Source organism: Cricetulus griseus, chromosome 3 (genome assembly GCF_003668045.3).
Source record: "Cricetulus griseus strain 17A/GY chromosome 3, alternate assembly CriGri-PICRH-1.0, whole genome shotgun sequence".
Classification (NCBI taxonomy): Eukaryota; Metazoa; Chordata; class Mammalia; order Rodentia; family Cricetidae; genus Cricetulus; species Cricetulus griseus.
The window spans coordinates 201,638,844-201,658,541 of NC_048596.1; the positions used below are offsets into that span (position 1 = coordinate 201,638,844).

The 19,698-nt window shown below is 46.3% G+C and overlaps 3 protein-coding genes across 5 annotated transcripts in view; 1 reads left to right on the plus strand and 2 right to left on the minus strand.

The window, feature by feature from the left end:
• Positions 1-542: 542 nt before the first annotated feature.
• Positions 543-5,234, minus strand: Exoc8 (exocyst complex component 8). The gene has a single exon (XM_027404814.2). The coding sequence runs from the start codon at positions 5,089-5,091 to the stop codon at positions 2,932-2,934; it is 2,160 nt and encodes a 719-aa protein (XP_027260615.1). The 5' UTR covers positions 5,092-5,234; the 3' UTR covers positions 543-2,931.
• Positions 5,235-5,305: 71 nt separating this feature from the next.
• Positions 5,306-13,588, plus strand: Sprtn (SprT-like N-terminal domain). 3 transcript variants are annotated; one of them, XM_027404817.2, is made up of 6 exons: positions 5,306-5,834; positions 6,512-6,611; positions 7,545-7,673; positions 8,973-9,240; positions 10,022-10,073; positions 10,434-13,588. In XM_027404817.2, exons 1-6 carry the CDS (start codon positions 5,614-5,616, stop codon positions 10,810-10,812), a joined length of 1,149 nt encoding a protein of 382 aa, XP_027260618.1. In that variant the 5' UTR covers positions 5,306-5,613; the 3' UTR covers positions 10,813-13,588. The 3 variants fall into 3 exon arrangements, with proteins under 3 accessions (XP_027260618.1, XP_027260616.1, XP_027260617.1); XM_027404815.2 differs by having other exon boundaries at positions 5,308-5,834; positions 10,022-13,588; XM_027404816.2 differs by lacking the exon at positions 5,306-5,834 and adding an exon at positions 5,843-6,318 and having other exon boundaries at positions 10,022-13,588.
• A 3,606-nt stretch (positions 13,589-17,194) lies between these two features.
• Egln1 (egl-9 family hypoxia inducible factor 1) overlaps positions 17,195-19,698 on the minus strand; it is a 39,528-nt gene continuing 37,024 nt past the window's right edge. The window contains exon 5 of the mRNA XM_027404813.2: positions 17,195-19,406. Coding sequence (XP_027260614.1) covers positions 19,348-19,406 — 59 coding nt within the window. The 3' untranslated portion in view covers positions 17,195-19,347. The remainder of the gene's footprint in view (positions 19,407-19,698) is intronic.

Below are 19,698 nucleotides of genomic sequence, written 5' to 3' on the forward strand. Positions count from 1 at the left end.
GTGAGACCCTGTCTCAAAATACCTACAAATAAAAACAAAATGTTATAGTAGCAATTCTATCCAGTGTGAGAACACTGTAAACTTATTTTCTCAGACAGTTTAGACGACTCCATCTCACAGCATGTCAAAGTATACAGCAATGTATACTTCTACAGCAAGCCTCAGCTTCCAATCCTAGCTAAGACACAAGGTGCAGGATAAAGTGCTGATAATCTATTGATGGTAACATCTTGAACAGAAATGATTTTGAGCATGGAAGTGACAGGCTTTCACCAGAGACCAAATTCCCAACCATCCCATCTGTGATTCCTGGTCTATGCAGTTAGTTTGGAAGCAAACAAGAAAAGGTAGTGTTGAAGTGAGCCTTCAGTACAAATGAACAGTCACTCTGCCAGATGATCCTTGAGAACTGTTTCGGAGTCTGATGAAACATGGGAGTCAGAGGAGCTCTGACCCTATCTGAGGTGTCTGGCACCAAGGTGGGTCCAGTCAGTTTCTTACAGACTTCCCAGACTTAACAGAGTAAAATTCTCTACTTCCAGTAATTTCAATAAAGTTACAGCTATTTATTATTATGTTGGGAAACACACTGGCATTCTTACAGCTCTGTGTCCTGAGAGCTTTCCATTCCCCCAAACCCAATACTGTATTCACACAGAACATTTTGCATATTATCCGAGTGGTACCAAATAGTCATCACAATTCTATGAAATTCAAGTTTTCAGTGATCTTAAGACAAATTAGTATTTTTGTTTGGCTGGAACATCAGTTATGGTCACGTAGAAAATCAACGTAGCCCAGCATAGTGACACAAGCCTTTGATCCCAGCCCTTAGGAGGCAGAGGCACAAAGATCTCTGGTGAGTTCAAGACCAGCCTGGTCTTCATTGAGAGTTCCAAAACAGCCAGGGCTACACAGAGAAACCCTGTCATTAAAAAAAAAAAAAAAAAAAAAAAAAAAAAAAAAATCCTAACATGAAAAAACAAATCAGTAAAATTCTGCAATGGTGATGTAGAAAGAAAAAAAAAAAGTTGGTCTGAAATGATTTAACTAAGCCTAAACATTGCAGAAACCATGTAAGAGTTTACATAATTTTATGTCTTAATGCTACTTTTTATTCAGACAAGAAATAACCCTCTTTGAAACCAATGGTATAAACAGGTGACATCATGGACAAAAACCACAGCTAGAAACTAGTGGGAAAATGGGTCTTTGAAAACTTTTTTTTTTTTTTTTTTTTTGGTTTTTCAAGACAGGGTTTCTCTGTGTAGCTTTGGAGCCTGTCCTGGCACTGGCTCTGTAGACCAGGCTGGCCTTGAACTCACAGAGATCGGCGTGCCTCTGCCTTCCGAGTGCTGGGATTAAATGTGTACACCACCAACACCCAGCTGAAAACACTTTCTAATAGAGGAACATTAGATAATCAGTATAAAGCAGAGCATTTTCTGAACCACCCACCTACCTTTTCCTTTACTGAACAATCTGAAATAAGCATTACAACCTAGAATTCTCTTAAAAGTTGTTTTTTGTTGTTTTTGAGGCAGGGTCTTTACAGAGCCCTGGCTGTCCTGGAATTCACCTTGTTGACCAGGCTGGCCTTGGATACACCTGCCTCTTGCTCCCAGTGCAGTGATTAAAAGCATATACCAGCATTCCTGGATCTTGTGTTTTAAAGTGCAACACAGCATTTGAGGAGTCACCAAAGGTTCCTTCCCTGTGCTTGAAGCATATCCATCTCCCCGAAATTATCCACTAAATTACCAAAGAAAAACAAACTAACAAACAACCAACCCATCAGGGCAGAGGATATAGCTCAGTGGATAGAGTGCTTGACTGCTACGCACAAAGCCCTAAATTAGGCATGGTGGCACACACCTGTAATCCCAGTCCTTGGGAAGTGGAGTTGGAGGACTAGAAATTCAAGGTCTTCCTTGGCTACAAAACCAGTTCAGGGCACCAACCTAGGCTGAAACCTATCTCAAGTGAGCAGAAACAAATCTCTGCTCGAAGCAGGCATTCTTAAGCAGTGAGATTTGCATACTTTTTCTAACTCCTAATCTATAGAGACCCTGAGCTCCCAGTAAATATTCAAATAAGGAGCTCTGCATTTGCCTTAAGTCTCTGGCTCCTAAACTAGTCTGGTGGTGTCTGCAGGGACCTGGAGTCTCTCGCCTACTGCTAGGCCCCTTGGTGTGGGCCTTTCACTTCCTGAACATGGCAAAAGGTGTTACAGCAACAAATTCATTCAGTTCTGGAATATGTTAAAAATTCCATCGTAGTCCTTGTGATTCCCAAAAAGATGCACCCAAGTGAAATACTATGATGTTAATTAGCTATGGAACATGCTACCTTTTCATTGACTTTTGGATACCTGCAGTTGTTTCATGAAGGCTTCCTTCCATGTACTACAAACATTGGAGATTCTGGTGCCATGCCCACTTATTCAAATTTACCCCAAATCAATTTTCCCTACTCATTTCTTTCCTCCAGATTGATTAGTTTGAGTACATAAAGTGAGTGCATTTCATAGCACTGACAATCAAGACACTACAATTTTGCTCAATTGGGAGACTTTGTAACATGTAAAGCTCTATGGGGTTTACATATTTTTCAAGGTAGCACAGAAGTGCAAAGCTCCTTGGATGTCCTACTGTGAGAACTGTGTTTCAAGTCAGAGGAAATCTGAAATGCCATGGTATGACCATACATTCCTTAAGGAGTTAATATAAAAGCATGGTATATGCTCTAATAATTCCAATGGGGGGGAGCACTTAACACATTTTCTTTCTCCTTTTCCTGTATTTCTAAGAGGATACCATGAATATGCTGTTGTGACTGTGAGGAATGTGCTGACAAGTGTAATTAATGTAAATACAAATAATACATCTGTAGTACATGTATACACACACACAGCAGACCAGGCCTCAGGCCTCAGACCACAGAAGTGGTGCTCTCAGGGTTCACCCGCAGGAGTCTAGATGCATTCCGAAGGTCCTGAAGCTGCTTAGCAGGCTTCCCCACACCTTCCTCAAACCTCCTCTCCACCACTGGGAGGACAGTTTCATAAAGAAAGGATGCGTTCTGTCTGATGAATGCCTTCTTCTCTGGGTCCTGCTCGCACCGTAGGCTGTAGTCCACATGCTGCACAGCAACCAGGATGACTTCCACCAGACTCTCCAGGAGCACCATGTGTAGCTCTGGGAAGTACAGTTTCAATGCCTCCTCCAGGAAGCCCATGGTCTGCTTGGTAAAAGCTACTACTGTATAGCTCAAGTTCACCCAGCAGTCATCCCCCGTGTATTGTTCAAAGTTACTGACCCCACAACTTCTCATCTCCTCTTTGAGCTTTCCCAGGGCCTCAGGGGTCATCAGGTTCATCCGACGCCACATCTCCTCTGAGTTCCGGTGCTTGGTGGCTTCAATGATAATCTCCTTGTAACTGTGCAAGGCCCCCTGGATGTCCTTCACCAGCAGGGCATGGATGATGAAGGTGAGATCCAGCCCAATCTCTCCCAGCTGCTGGCAATGCTCCTTGGCCACCTTCACACACTCAGCTGCAGTGGACAGGCTCTCCTTGCTGTCAAAAACCTGCTTGCTGAAAGCATCCACAAACATGCCCATTGCAGACCTTGCCCAGACCACAAATGCAGAGTAGCAGCCACTGTCCGTGCCTGCAAAGTCTGTCTCAAATTCCCTTGCGGTCTCCAGGAGGCTGGTAAAGAAGACGTGGCACAGCTTGTGAATGTAGAGCAGAGTGGCGCCCTCAATTCGAAGCTGGCGGATGGCAGTGTGCACAGCTGCTGCCCTGTTCCTCAGAAACAGCTCACAAGCCTTAGTGCACTGGCCCAGTCGGATCAGCTGAGACACTGCCCTGCGAGTAGCTTTAGGGCCACCTCTCAGAGAACGATCCGGGGAGAGCTCAAACACCAGCACCTCGGTGAGCTGTCGCACTCGTTCATCCACTTTGGCCCTCAGTTCTTTCACAGGAGGTGGGCTGGGCTTATCTTCCAGGTAGTGATTCAATTTGTCCAGCAAGTCCACTGCGCCCTCAAAGTCCCTCTGCGCAATACAGACATCCAGGTCTTCGGGCAACTCCTGGATCCACTCCATGGAGAGGTCTACCTTTTCCTCCTCCACCTCGGGGGTGGCCAGCTCTTCCTCATCCTCATCCTCAAAGGGGTTGCTGCCCTTGGAAGTCACTGGTGGTGGCGCACGAGGGGCCGCTGCCTCCTCCTGCTCCCTCCTCCTCTTGTCACTGAGCGCCCTCTTGGTTTCCTCCAGCACTTCCAGCCACTCGCGTTTAATCTTGGCATTTTCTGCCTGAAAGATGCGGCTCTCGGGGAACATGAGAAGCTTGAACATGTCTTTCATCGGTGGGTTGTCCTTGACGTTGACCACCGCCAGGCGGTCCAGCGGGTAAAGAGCGTTATAGCGGTACATGCCTCGCCGCTGTGGCAGCCAGGTAGCCACCAGCAGACAATCGTTCATGAGGAAGCCGTGCACGCGCTGCAGCTGGGCCATGTGGTCCGCCTCGTACTCCACCAGGTCCCCGTTGTACACCAGGTACTGGCCTGGCGTGTCCAGCAGGTCCCTGCAGCCCTCTACCTTCTCCAGCAGCGTGGTGAGCGTGCGTTGCTTGCCCTCCTCGCCCATACCAGGGCCCTCGCGGGGGACGCCCGTCGACCCGGGCAAGAAGCCTGCCTGGGCCGCCCCGCGCTCCCGCGGCCCCGCGCCCGCCGTGTCCTCACCCGTGGAGGCTCCCGCGGCGGCGGCGGGCAGCAGTGCCAGCGGAATGCTCTCTAGACTGCTCTTCTGCTCTGTCAGCAGGTGGCTCAGCTGATACATTTCGCTCTCCAGGTACGAGATCTCGCGCGCCGTCTCGATGAACTGCCGGTAGTTTTGATAGACGTTGCGCTTCAGGTTCTGTGCCGTCTCCTCCGCCAGCGCCTGCACCCGCTGTCGGTGTTCCTGCAGGTCGCGGTCGCCGTCCGACTGTTGCGACAGCTGCTTCACGTACAGCCGCGCCTCGAAGCCCCCAGACTCCAGCTGCCTTCGCAGGCGGCTCGCCCCGCTGTCGGACATGGCTGACATCCGTCCTCCTCCCGCAGTTCGCGGTCGCTGTCACTCGCCGCCGTCCGGCCCCACCCGAGCCCGGCGGAGAAGACCGCTGAGGAAGCGGGGCGGGAGCAACACCCAAACGCCTGCGCCGGGGCTGAGCGCTGCATTGCGCCTGTGCTAGAGTCGAGACTCTCCTACTGCGCCTGCGCCAGGGGCGGAGTGCCGACGGCGCGCCTGCGCGAAAAGCGGCAGCGACTTACGGCGCGTGCGCGGACCAGCCAGTACGGAAGTCAAGAGGCTCGGGCGCGGACCAGACTTGACGTGAGGTGCTGAACTTCAGGGGCGTTCAGGAGACAACCGGCTTCCTGGAGCCTTCCCTAGCCCGAGCCCCGCGTTCCTAAGCCTGTGCCCGCGGGGCGGCTCAGAGCCACTTTCGGTTAGGCATTCGAGGCGAGCCCTCGCGCACTTGACAGCCGGGCCCGGAGCTCTCGCGAGACCAGTGCGCTGCGCGAGCACCGCCGGCGTCTTCGGAGTAGCTTGGGCGGGAGTGGCGCGATGGACGAGGATCTGGTGGTTGCGCTGCGACTGCAGGAGGAGTGGGACGTGCAGGTGGCACGGCGCGCGGCGGCGCGGGAGTCCGTGTCGTTGGTGGATGCGTCCTGGGAGCTGGTGGACCCCACCCCGGACCTGCAGGCGCTCTTCTTGCAGTTTAACGACCGCTTCTTTTGGGGTCAGCTAGAGGCGGTGGAAGTGAAGTGGAGTGTGCGCATGACACTGTGAGTGCGCCCACGAACGGCTCGGAACGTAGGGAAGGGCGAGGCCGCTGAGTTGTCGTTGGTGTCCCCGCCTCGCGGTGGAGGGAAAGGTCACTGGAGACGTGCCTATATTCCAGAGTGGGCCGGGCCTAACGGCCCTCAGTGATGTACCAACAGGATTCCTTTTCTACCCATTGAATTTGAGAAATCCCATTCGAAATAGTAATCTGCCCTTCACTTACACCGTCACATAGAAAGAAAGCAGCCTGCAGTAAAGCAGGGCGAGATGTAGTATGTAGCGTCCGTCTAACTTCACACCAACCCTATGACCCTTTTGGAGAAGTATCCGGGCAGACGTGGGCGCTAAACCATTCCCTGCTGATGAATGCCTGTGTGGAGCAGAGTGGGTGAGGGTGAGCAAGCGTTACTGCCTGCATTCCAAGTGTCCCACTCAGGAAAGCCGTATCCCATCAGGGACTCTTTCCTCTGAACTGCACTAGAACCGGTAAGGATTTGCTCATGTTTTTTGTTTTGTTTTTGAGACAGGGCTTCACTGAGTATCCCTGGCTGGCCCGGAATTCAGAGATCTGACTGCCTCTGCCTCCATAGTGCTCCCCCACGACAGGCTAGGATTTTACTTTTTGATCCGTCTCCACTGTTCTTGGTGAATCTAATCCACTGTTGTGACTGCTTTCCAGGTGTGCTGGGATTTGCACCTATGAAGGAAGAGGAGGAATGTGCTCCATCCGTCTCAGTGAACCTCTTCTAAAACTGAGACCAAGAAAGGACCTTGTAGAGGTATTCTTTCCATAACCCTAGTTCTCAGCTCAGTGATTTGCAGGAATTTTTTTTTTTTTTTTTTTTTTTTTTGTTTTTTGAGACAGGGCTTCTCTGTGCAGCCCTGGGTCTCCTAGAACTCTGTCTGTAGACCAGACTGGCCTCTTGAGCTCACAAAGATCCACCCGTCTTGCCTCCTAAGTGCTGGGATTGAAGGTGTGTTCCACCACTGCCCAGGCCTTTTTAAAAAATTAAAGACAGGATCTTGATAGTAGTCCAGGCTGGCTTCAACCTCAAGATCCTCTTGCCTCAGCTCTGAGGGTTGGGTTTTTACAGCTGTGCACTACCATTCCTGGCCAGGACATTTTATTGAGTTTTAAGAGACAGTCTGTTTGCCAGGTTGGCCCTGGTCTTATATGATTCTCTTGCTTCAGCTTCCTCAGTGAGCTGGCATGCATGAACCCAGCTGTTTTTAGGGGGGTAGAGTCTGGTGCTGCCAAACTGGTCTCAAACTCCTGATCCTTCTGCCTCCACCTTGAGTGCTGGGATCACAGGTGTGTGTCATGCCCAGCATATACTTAGCTTTGTGCCCATTTAGACCTGGGCTATTCGCTCTTTTGGTGTTGGCATCACGAGCCCCGTATGTTCAAATTTCAGAGCTTGTGATACGTGTTGCAGAGTTGTCAGAATTATCTTTTGACTTTGCTTGCGGTGGGTTTCTCTACCAGAACTTTAAAGTTTTTATGTGGTTGGATTCATATTGAGTTGGTAGATAAATAGGGCTTTTTTGAGCAATTGTAATTCCTCGAAGGGAGTTTGTCTTACTGGGATCTGCAGAGGTTGAAATAGTATATGCAACGTTTTGTGTACTTGGGCCTACAGACCCCAAGTTAAGAAAGCGTTTTCATCTTCAGACATGCCCTAGAAAATTAATTTTCTGGTTTTCTGTTTCAGACTCTTTTGCATGAAATGATACATGCCTACTTATTTGTCACTAATAATGATAAAGACCGGGAAGGACATGGCCCAGAGTTCTGTAAACATATGCATCGAATCAACCAACTGACAGGAGCCAACATAACGGTACACTAAGCTACACATGTTTTGGGAGCAAGGGCAAAACAGTAAACCAGACTGTCCTCAAACTTGCAAATTCTAACTCAGCCTCCTAAGTACTGAGCTTATAGGTTTGTGCCACCAAGCCCAGCAGCCATTCAAAGTTATACTTAGATTCATTCAGTAAAAGTGAAGATTTTTCAGCCTTGAATAAGAATCCTACAGAAATGAATGGACTTGTCTAGGCGCTAGAGGTAGAGTAGCTACAGAGCCAGCAGTCCTTTTCCTTGAGGCCTCCAACAACTCCAGATCAGCATTTGAGGCATGCTCCTTTGGTTCTGCATTACACTTTTCTGGACCTTCAGGAGGAGCTTCTCACACATGTGTGACAGTCCCTTATCAGAAGTTCTTTGAGTCCTGACAGTGCAGTATTGGAGGAGATATCACAGCCAAGGCTGAGGTATGCCCTCCCTACGCTGGTGATCATGCTTGTACCACTGAACTCTTCTGGAACTGTCTGTTACCATGCGAGTGACGTGACAACACTTCCTGTTTTTTGAGACCTTGAGAGCAAGGACATACAGTGTATTAGCACAGCTTGAGACTGGGAATTTTCTGGTTTTCTATAGTAAGGATCTGGCTGTTCAGCCCTTTAACGCTATGGTTTTTAGGAATTTACACTTTAAGGAAACCTGTATGCTTGCTTCTGAGAGATAAATTCCTCCCAGTTGGTCTTAACTTTTTTTCCTTGTTACAGGCTTATTACTGTGCTATAGTAAACAACTTTTCAGTACTAGCTTTTTGTTTGTTTGGTTTTAGTTTTTTAGACAGGGTTTCTCTTTATAATAGCCCTAGCTGTCCTGGAGCTCGCTCTGTAGACCAGGCTGGCTTGGAATTGAGAGATCCACCTGCTTCTGCCCCTCTGTGCCATCTGTAATGGGATTGGGATTAAAAGCATACACCACCATCGCCTGGTCAGTTCTGTCTAGCTTTTAATAATGTTCAGCCTCTGAAACATTTAGCATTCAGAGAGGTAGTTTATGTTTTTTTTTCCCCCATGCATCAAAATCTTTTGTTTTATATGCTATTTTTATACATTAGGAAGTTTTAAATTACTTGATGTGTTCCTTTAAAGTGAAAATTTCAAAAGAAACTAAATATAGTAGCTGGCTTTCCCAAAATAGAACTTTTTAGAAATGCCTGAGAAGTAGAATATTTAATAATAAGAAAAAACAACAACAACAACAAACATCCAAAGACTCCTTGGGTAAAGTTAGTAGAGTGGCTAACTTGTGTGTTGACTGTTGGTCACTTCCCTCTGCCCAGGTCTACCACACTTTCCATGATGAGGTGGATGAGTATCGTCGACACTGGTGGCGCTGCAATGGGCCCTGCCAGCACAAACAGCCCTATTACGGCTATGTGAAGCGTGCAACCAACAGGGCACCCTCTGCCCATGACTACTGGTGGGCTGACCACCAGAAAACTTGTGGAGGCACTTACATAAAAATCAAGGAGCCAGAGAACTATTCAAAGAAAGGCAGAGGAAAGGCAAAACCAGGCAAGCAGCTGGCATCAGCAGTGGAGAATAAAGGTACCTCTCCGTCTCATCTCTGTGACCTTGGCTAGTGCATGGGCAGTGTTGCCTGTCGGGGAACTGGGTTAAGATTATTGCAGGGCTGTTCTTTTCAGGTATAAAGAACACAAAGTGATGGTGGGAAAGTGTGCTTCACTCTGTGAAAATGAGGAAAGGTGACGTGGTCTCCACTTGCAGTATCTGAGGGAGAGTCCAAGGCAAACACCTCTCAGAGTGAAAACAGTAATTGAAGTAACAGCACCCAGAGTGTGAGTCCTGACCAAGCCGGCCCTTAAGTTCTCAGTGACTTCTGCGGAGCTGTCTTGGGAGGATGGGAAATGAGTTCAGCCTGTGTTTTGTCCCTGTATCATACTTAGGCTCTGCTCCTTTCCATAGGAGCTCCAAGGAGGCAGCAGTTACTGAAGCTGATGTTTCCCTTTGCATGATTTGGTGGGGTAGGCCTCAGGAGCCAAGCTGTAGTTCCTAATGTGAAATGATGAGATGTTAGGAGACTAGAAAAGTGGTGCACAGGGAAGCCAGGTAAGGAGAGCAGAGAAGGGAACCTGAGCACTTTTCTGGGAAAATTCCCTAAATTCTTTACCTATAATTTCTTCATCCGTCCTGTTCTTTCAGTAAAGGGCTCTGACTACTGAAGGTTGCCTTCTCTTGTCAATAGGTGACTACTGTACAGATCTGAGTTAAAAACAAAATAATCCTTTGTTTTAGTAAAACCACCATTTGCTCTGTGTTTGTCGCTGTGGCAATGTGTTGAGGAAGTCTTGTCTGTTTTCCTTTGCAGACAAGCTATGCAAAGGGGAGGCCCAGCCGCTCATCCCATTCAGTGGAAAAGGGTATGTTCTTGGAGATACAAGCTCTTGTCCTTTACCTGGGAAGTTGAGCACCTCATACATGGTTAATGAAGCCAAAGGTCTCTCAAATCAAGACCATTCAGCAAGTGGCCTGATACTTGATTCCAACATTGAGGTGAAATGTGAACAGAATGGTTTCCCAAGTAAAAGACCTCATCTGGTCTCCCCTGTTCCCACTGCTAGTCACCAAAGTGTCCTGAGCAGCTACTTCCCCAGAGTCTCTGTTGCCAACCAAAAGGCTTTCAGAAATGTGAATGGATCCCCAGTAAAGAGTGGGACCATTGGGGATGGCACCAAGCATTCAGCCTCATCTGGTTCTCAGAGAAAGGTTCCACCTTCCAGGGCGTCCCTGAGAAATGCCACCAAAGTCATGGCATCAGCATCAGCAACTGTGTCATCTGCGACTGTGACACCTTCAACCATATCCCAAGAGGAGAGTACATCTGAAGACCAGTTCCCAAACAAGCGGCTCAGGTTGGAGGACAGGACTGCTTTGGATAATATCATCAAGGAGCAAACACACAGTGGTGGTGGTGATCTTCAGAATAACTCACGGCCCCCAGCCACAAGCACAGTTCGGAGTTCAAGCAGCTCATGCAGTCAGCGACGGTTGGTCAACTGTCCAGTCTGTCAGAATGTAGTTTTGGAATCAGGGATTAATGAGCACTTGGACCGCTGCCTGGAAGGTAACAAAACCAATCTCCGACCTCGAAGAGTCTGAAACAGAGTGGGTCCCATACCACCTGTTGGCTTACGGTGGTGTTGCCCTCCAGGTGAAGGACCTGTGGGTTACAGTCTGGCGTATTACACCAGCAGTATTCTGTTTTACATATACACAGTGAGCAATTGTAGTCTGTCTCCATCCAGGTGGTGTGGTATGTCCGTATAGTCCCAGGTACTCAGGAAGCTGAAGCAGGAGCATCACTTGAGCCCATGACCCTGGGTAATGTAGGGAGCCACTGTCTCAAGGATCTTATGTGAAGGTGCTATGTTCACCCATGCCTTATCAGGACTTTGGCTCAGATTGTCCTGTGTCAACGTATGATTTTTAAGTACTTTTAGTTTTCTCTTGTTCTTGAAGGTTTTAGAGTACTATTTTTATTTGTATAGTCTAAGATAATCTTACCATGAGCCCAACAGTTGAACACTTTTAATATTAAGGCCCATTCTTTAAGCTGATGTTAATCTCTAAGATGTAAGATTCTCTGTCCAGACAATGTGAAGCATAGCAGTTCTTAAAATACTCAGGGCTCTTTGTCTTTTTTTCTTTTCTTTTCTTTTTTTCAAAATCATAACAGTGGATAAGCCTTCTATATTTTAAAAGAATTTACTTTCTGTATAAAGGTGGTAGCGAATTTTAAAGACTTCTTTATTTTCAGTAATTTATATTTTAAGTATAATATGTATATATAAAATCTGTCCCACCTTTACTAAAAAGTGGCAACAGATTTTAAAGACCCTCATGTATTTAAAATAATTTTTCTAGCTCATGACAGCTCATGCTTAAAATCCCAGCACTATGGAGGCTGAGTCAGGGAGATGGCTGTGGGGTTTAAAGCCAGCTTGGGCTTAAGTTCCAACCTAGGCCATAGTGAGACCATGTCTCAAAAACAAAACAAACAAAAACACATTTTTTTCCCCTATGTCCCATATTTATTTGTCAAGAGGTGGCAGCAGATTTTAGAGTAGATACAGAATATATAGTACAGTTGTTTTGGAATGTTACAGCAGTTACTTGGTTCTGCTGGCCAGATTTGAGGGGGACTTAAGTGAATGGTTAAAACTTGGTGCTAAAAAGTAACTGGTAAATAACATCTCACAAAGCTGCCTAATTCCCTGGAGAGCAGAAAACTGTCCAGAAGCAGCACTGTGAACTCTATGCCAATGGGAAAAGCAAAAGCACCATCATCTGAGTATTGGAAGGGGCTTGCATCTTTCCATGTTCAGCAGAGGGACATAGATACTTGGCTCAGTTTGTCTCATGGCTGTCCCTCCACCTTACTGGCTTTGCTACAAGGTCATTTATACGTTGTAAGGTGCATAAATTTTGTGAGCATCTGGGTGAACCTAGTTTTCCCAGTGTTCCACTGTGTAACTTCCTCCTTTACCTCCCCAAGGGAGGATGGGGGAGTCCTGTTGTAGTTGTTCCTTTATAGTACCTACCTTCTTCATCCCCAAGGTCACAGTTTACTGGAGGATGTGAAGGTAGTGTCTTTGTTACTATGTGTAGAAGTTTACTTTCATTCCTCTGTAGAATTTAATGATACCACAAGTTTCCCCCTCACCCCAGTATTACTGAACCGTTGGAAGTATCCCAGTGCAGGGCTAAGTAATGCTGACAACACCCACTCAGGAGTGGGACTGGTCACAGGGTCTGTGTTCAGCTCTGTCAAACTCTGAATTCCCCTCCTTCGGCAGTGTGCCAAGTGTAGTGTCAACTTTTCAGCATTCTTGACAGGATCTTTAGCCTGTCAGATTGGATAACAAGTTTTGGTATTTCTTTAAGCATGAAGTTAAATAGTATTAAATGTTTATAGATAGCTATTAAAGTTTTGTGTTTAAATATAGTCCATACTTTCGTCAATTTAACAGGTTATAGGCAATAAAGTATTTTTTTTGAGCCCAACAACATAAAGTTCTAGGGCTATGAAGTAAATAAGGTGTTCATGCCTTTCTGGAGCTACATCTTGGTGGGGAAAGATGCAGATTAACCTCAGTGCCATATTGACAGTGCTGGGATGGGGTTTCACCCTGGCATTGTTTCGTAGTGAGTTGAGTTAGCTTTTTAAAAGGAGAGGAAGGGCCTCAACAGGCAGGGAAGGTAGCTGGGCACATCCTGTGACAACAAGCTGTTGAGGTGGAGTGTGAGATGTGGGCCAGTGGCAGGAGGGAGAGTGCAGGTAGACAGGCCTAGCCAGCATGAGGGTAAAGTTACATCTGCTGTGTCCTCTAGTCATCTGTGCAGTGCCAGGTGACAAGGGCAGGAGGGAAAGAGGATGAGCTGGGTGTAGAAGGTACCAGTGTAGTTGGGAGGCAACATCAGCTTCTGAAATGCTGGAGGGAAAGTGGAAATGTAATGAGCCCATACTTGTTAGAGAAAATTTGTCCCTAATAATAGTTATCCCTGTGTCTGTCATTTATATTTACATTTATCAGTGAAATGTGCTCTATTTTGTTTGAATTCTCCCTTTGGAAGCAAATTTCTAACTTCACAGTGGAGCTAAAGTTGGTTCAGCACCCACTGTAGGGCCACAGCCATAGGTTATGTTAGAGCCTTGCCTTTACATCCCAGTTCATGCTGCCTAAGAAAGCAACGTGAGAAACCTTTGTTTGGCTTTGGCCAACTGTGCACACCCACCCTAACTGGGATCAGAGGTAAATGGGAAAACACTTGACTAAAACCTCATCCTGTCTCATTGTTCCAAAACTCTTAAGATTGTATTTTTTCAAAGCTTTACAGATTTTAAAAATAAATCCGAATGTTTTGATGTAAAGCAGTTGATGTGTCTTTCTGATTTGATTTTTGTGTTGCTAAGGGTGGAACCTGGCTTCTTATATGTACCTGGTTAAGTGCTCTACCACTGAACTGCATCCCCAGGCCTGATGTGTTCTCTTAAGATTACCTGGGACTACCCTGGCTATGCACCACCAGCTCTGGTGGTCTCATCTTGGTCACTGAGTTGAGGTATTTTCCTCCCCTTTGTTTGATGCAGAATATTAGACCATACTCAGTTTGGCTCAATCTGCATAGACTAGAGAAGATGGCCACAGTCGGTAAAATGGTACAAAGTAGGAAGGAACATCAGCTGGGAAGCTATCTACAACAAGTGCATCCTCCTGAATGTTGCACTCCAGAGAGCAGACATCAGGATGTCACCTCACACTCAAACCAGGGTGCAGAGCACACAGGAGTCAGATCACACACTTGCCATCTTGGTTCTGTCTTCCAGGAGCAACATCAACTGCTTGCTCTAGATAGTAAGTCCAGGAAGTTTAGCTGAAATTCCTTTCAAAGCTGGCTACTTGAAGCCTTGGAAACTTCCTTTCAATCCTTAATCTCTACTGATCCTACCTCTGCTTTTTTCTTTACACATTTTGTGTGTATGTGTATATAAATGTATGTACAATATATATATATACACTTATATACATACATATATATATATATATATATATATACACACACACACACACACATACACTTACATACACACACATATATATATACACATGCTTAGAGGACAACTTCAAGAGTCAGCTGTCAAAGATTTAAGGTAGATTTCTTTAGTGTATGTGTGCAACATTAAAATAATTATCATAAACAGCTGGGTATGGTGGTACACATCTTTAATCCCAGCCTGCAGAGGCGTATGGATCTCTGAATTCTAAACCAGCCAGAGCTACACAGTGAGACCCTGTCTCAAAAACTAAATTCATGGGCTGGAGAGATGGCTCAGAGACGAGCACTGACTGCTCTTCCAGAGGTCCCGAGTTCAATTCCTGGCAACCACATGGGGGCTCACAACCACCTTGAATGAGATCTGGTGCCCTCTGCTGGCATGCAGGCAGAAGACTGTATACATAATAAATAAATAAAATCTAAAAAAAAAAAAACCTAAATTCATAAATACACATTTGTATGCTTACATATACAAACAAAGCCAGGAATAATCCCAGCACTCAGTAAGGCAGGAGGACTGTATGGTGTGGTCTCAGAATGAGAGCTTGTCTCAAAAAATGCACAACCAACAGCTAGTTTCTTTAAAATGACCCACAGTGACTGTTAGTTGAGTACTTCCATAGCTGCTCCATGGGACCAGAAGTGGAAGATGTGGAACACTAGAGAAGCCATCATTCTGATACTGCTGCATCATAAGCTCAGAGCACAGATGAGTGTGTGTGCTTCACTTTCTAACACTTCTGGGCAGTTTTATCCTAAGGACTTCCATTTCTATTCCATTGTGTTTTCATTTGAATCCATCCCTCCTTGGGCATCGTAAAGGCTTTTTTTTTTTCCTTTTAATTTTTTGGGGAGAACTTGCTCATGCCACAGCATGTGTATTGGTCAGAGGGCAACTTGCAGGAGTCAGTTCTCTCCTACCACGTGGGTTTCAGGAAGGGAACTTGGGTCAGACTTGGCAGTGTTAGCTGCCATTTCACTGGCCCTTGGTGCTTGGCTTTAACTTGAGACAGCTCTTCAATCTTGTTTCTGTTCCCTGAAGGGATAACTAATCCCCTTGCCTGCCTTTCCTTTTAGGTCGTTTAGTTCTGAGATTTGGGATTTTACCATGTGAACCCAGTTGCCATGAACCCCCAGCTGGGCTTCTGCCTCCTTTGTAGCGTAACTGTAGGAGTGTACCACAGTGCTGGACATGGTTCTCTAATTTCACATGTGAAATTTTACCCAAGAAAATGCTCATTTGAAGGCTGGGTGTTGGTGGCGCACGCCTTTCATCCCAGCACTCAGGAGGTAGAGGCAGGCGGGTCTCAGCGAGTTCGAGGCCAGCCTGGTCTCCAGAGCAAGTGCCAGGATAGGCTCCAAAGCTACACAGAGAAACCCTGTCTCGAAAAACCAAAAAGAAAAGAAAATGCTCATTTGAGGGCATTTAGGTTTTCTTATGCTTTACAGTCGCTGACTGCAGCCAAGTCTCAACTTGCCTTTGGAAAGACTTGATTTCCCTTACCTTGCAAACACAGTGGGACCTCTGGCTGCTTGATCCCACTCAGCACTCAACCTTCAGAGGTGAGGTAGTTACTTCCCAGAAAAGAACATGGCAGAATTAAATTCACATGCTGTCCTGTCTCCACTGTGCAAGAGCAGCACCAGGAAGAAAGCAGAGAATGTCCCAGGCAGTGAGTTGTGATTTCACCAGGGCAGAGAAAAGCCACAGGCTGGTGCAAGCAAGCTATGAAACCGTAGAGCCCAGGAATGAGAACATTCCGGAGACTTTGACAAGCCCAGTAGCATAAAGAACCAGTGGTGGGGCTTGCCAGGATCTACACACCAGAACAATACTTTCAGAATCTAAGGTTTCCAGTGTGGGCTCTTGTACTTTACTGGGTTGAGCTGTGGGCCTAAAGAGCATCTATTCCGCCCACATCTTGGGCACCAGGAGTTGGGGACATGGAGTCTGGAAAACAGGAAACTGGACACTGAATAGAGGAGTCCAAGGAGCCAGGTGGGCAGAAAGGGCCACCAGCCCAGGCAGGCTCAGGTTTCTAGCTACAGGACTCAGGAGGAAAGCAGGCCACTGAGAGGGTTAAAAGCTACCCCAGGCAGGAATGATGTCTTACAACTAAGCATAGCACTAGAGGCTGAGCAGGACTGCTGTTTGAGGCTAGCAAGACCCTGTCTCAAAACCAAACAAAAGGCTTGGAAGGTTACATCAGAACCAGAGACTATTGGTTCTGTTTCATTACATTAGCACACTCAGTCTTCGTTTCTAGCTCACTCATCCTCTGACCCACTCCACTGTCTGTCTATCTGTTGAATGCCCTGAGAAGCCAAAACATTGTTTGGGGTTTTTTTGTTTGTTTTTTTTGGAGACTGGATCTTACTATGGAGGCCTGGCTAGCCAGGTAGGCCTCAGATTCACAATCTTCCTGTCTCTGCATCTCAAGTGCTAGGATTAAAGGCATGTGCCACTACACCCGGCACCACATTAGATCCTCAGAGCTACAGTACACCCGATTAAATACTCTGGCCTAAGAACTTGTGTCTTTGCATGTGACCCCAAATCAAAGGGTCATGTATGAGACTTGCATACCAATGGCCCTGCAGGTGCATACCACACCCCCTCCAGCAGCACAGGGGTGCTGATAGCATTCAACAGTTAGGGTGTTTAAAGCAACTTGAATGCTTACTGAGAAAAGAACTCTTGATACTGAGAATGCAGGTGCAGCTCACTGACCCTAACCACACAGCAATGTCTCCCTCCGCAGCTGGAATATTCTACTTGCAGAAGGTTATTGCTGCATGCTGTGGACTAGACCAAAGATAACTGACAGGACAATAACTGACCAATGGGCCCACGATGAAAGCCAACATATGGTAATGGGCTACAAAACAGAAGAAAGCTGGAGGTGACAACAGTTTTTTCAAGAACATTTATACATCTTTTTAATTAGAGTAGCTTTACAAGCAATGTGAGAGGCTTTCATAGGAAACACGGCGTCCGAACCACACGAGTCTCTATGCAAATCCTGAATGAAGTGCTCTGCCTACCATGGATAAAGGTCTGTTCCACAGCTGCTTAATGTACTGAATAAACAGCATCATAAAGCTTTCTCTTTAACCAGGATTAACACACAGAGGCCACAAAGTTTTAAACAGAGCCCTGCTTAATGCCACTAACATGAAACTGAGTTTAAGCGGGTATTAAGTGCATAACTATCCTGATTTCTTGATCTTTTCACAGTGACCTCCAGGAAAGTACATAAACTTTCCAAAAGATATATAATTTAAATTTTGTCTGGCAAGCACAACCCCCAGGCAGAAGAGTCTGAGACTTGGTACACCAGTAACGGTCCCATACAAAGTATACCCGGGACTCCCACATTAAAAGGCTGATGCTCCAGTCAAACAGATCTTCTACCACCAAAGCCAGACAGTTTCTCCCAACTCTGAAACATGGTGCTTTGGGGCCAGGTGGCAAAACCTTGAGCTGGCCGGCTGGCAGAGGCACTTGCTGGAGAGGTTGTCAGCGGTTATTGGGGCTGAAGGAAAGGACGTGGGACAGAACTGGACTTCCTGCCATGAGCCCCTCTCGCAAGCACAGTGCTGAGTAACCCCCAATCCATATTCAGCTTTACTTGATTTTTTTTTTCATGTTTTACATGAACAATAGCAATCTCTTAATAAGAATTACTGAGCTTTCCACAGAAAAGGTTTCTAATTGGATACAAACTACATGGCTGCTAAGACTGATGCAAGGTGAAATACACAGAAATAGTTCTGCATACACACATTTTGGCAAAGATCAAGGTCAGAGATAGAACACCCAAGGGGGCAAGGAGTTACCCATAATCTGTGCAAAGTCTGGCTTTTTAAGGGGACTGTGGAGGTGACAAGAGTCTGGCAGGCCTTGTGTGGTTGTGCCACTGTCCCTCTTTTTCTCTCTAAAAAGAGAAAAACCCATGAAACAAAGTGTCTGGTTTTACACTTCTTTTGATTTCTAAGCTGCACACGTCTTTCATTACTGGTTGTGAAAATGAGTCATAGCTGTCCAAGAAGCCGATGACCATGCTTGAGGCTACAACCACACACGTGTCCATGTGCCTGGGGCCATTGGGTGCTCTGCAACAGAATGAGGCTCTGATCTGGGAGGATCTGGAAGCACAGTCAAACTAAGGAGAAGCCACGGGGAAAACTGTGGCAGTGGGACACGATTGATGACAGGCCAGACCTGAAGCTGAAGAAAGCCCTTTGTCTTGGGAACCAGAGTGGAAGAGGACCTCAAGTTTATTTAGTGCCAGTCGCATAGCTTTAAAAAAAAAAAAAATTAACTTTTAAAATCAACCCTTTTCCTCTCATAACTCTATAAGTTACTTGGTAGTCAGTGGTGACCATCTACTGTTAGGTTTCACTATCACCAAGGTCAAAGTGTGACAGCAGAGACCTTTACAAGATCAAATTACTGTGAGACAGGCCAAGAAAAACCTTGTGGACTTCAGCTGGAACTCAACGCCCTTTCTTTACTTTCAGTCAAAAAAAAACAAAAAACCAGAAAACGAATCATCAGTCACTGGCGACAATCATCGTAGGAGGGTCTTTCGGGCAAAATTTAATAGCATGAAGAGGTTTACAAAAATAGATTGATGTTATTTTGAGGAATAATACTGTAAATTTTTTCTTAATTCAGTTTTGATAAATTGTACCTAATACAAAAATTCCCCGAATTCAAACTTGATATAAAAAAGAGAGATGAAATGAACTCAGTTAGATGATAGATCTGGCAAAATAGAAGAATGAAGAAAATCCTATATAGGGCCCTTGTTTCGTGTCCAGATGGAAAAGCCACTCTCCTCAGACAGCATCTCCTCTTCAGTCAGCAGCCAAGTGCAGTCACAGATCTGGAGCTGACCCCATAGCACAGTCACAGCAGATGGAGCCCTCTGTTGGACAACACCTGGCCAAGTCACCTGGCTCCCAGCTGGAATACCAGCCAGGAGTCTCTGTTCATTCCATCCATGAGTCCACAGAAGGCAATCGAGCAGCTGTAGGTGATGTGGGAACTGCTAGACACCAAAGGCCCTGCTAGACATCTTTGCTGACCGAATTAGGCTTATTGAGTTCAACCCTCACACCTTTTTCACCTGCAAGAAAAAGAGAAGCATTCACTCATTAAGCACCAGAGCTTCTGTGACTGCACCCCAAACATCTGAAGCAATACCTCCATTTCTCCAGCATCCCATGAGGCCCATCCCACCAGCTGTTCCCACTGCCACTGTGGCAAGCACACTGCTCTGCAGATCTTAGAGGGCAAGCAGAGTCAGTGCCACAAACACCACCACTGTCTTTTAAAGCCACCTGACTATAAAGTAGTGGAAAACCAGAGTGTACACAAACCACAGCTCTGAAAATGCAGAGAAAGTGCACTGACATCCA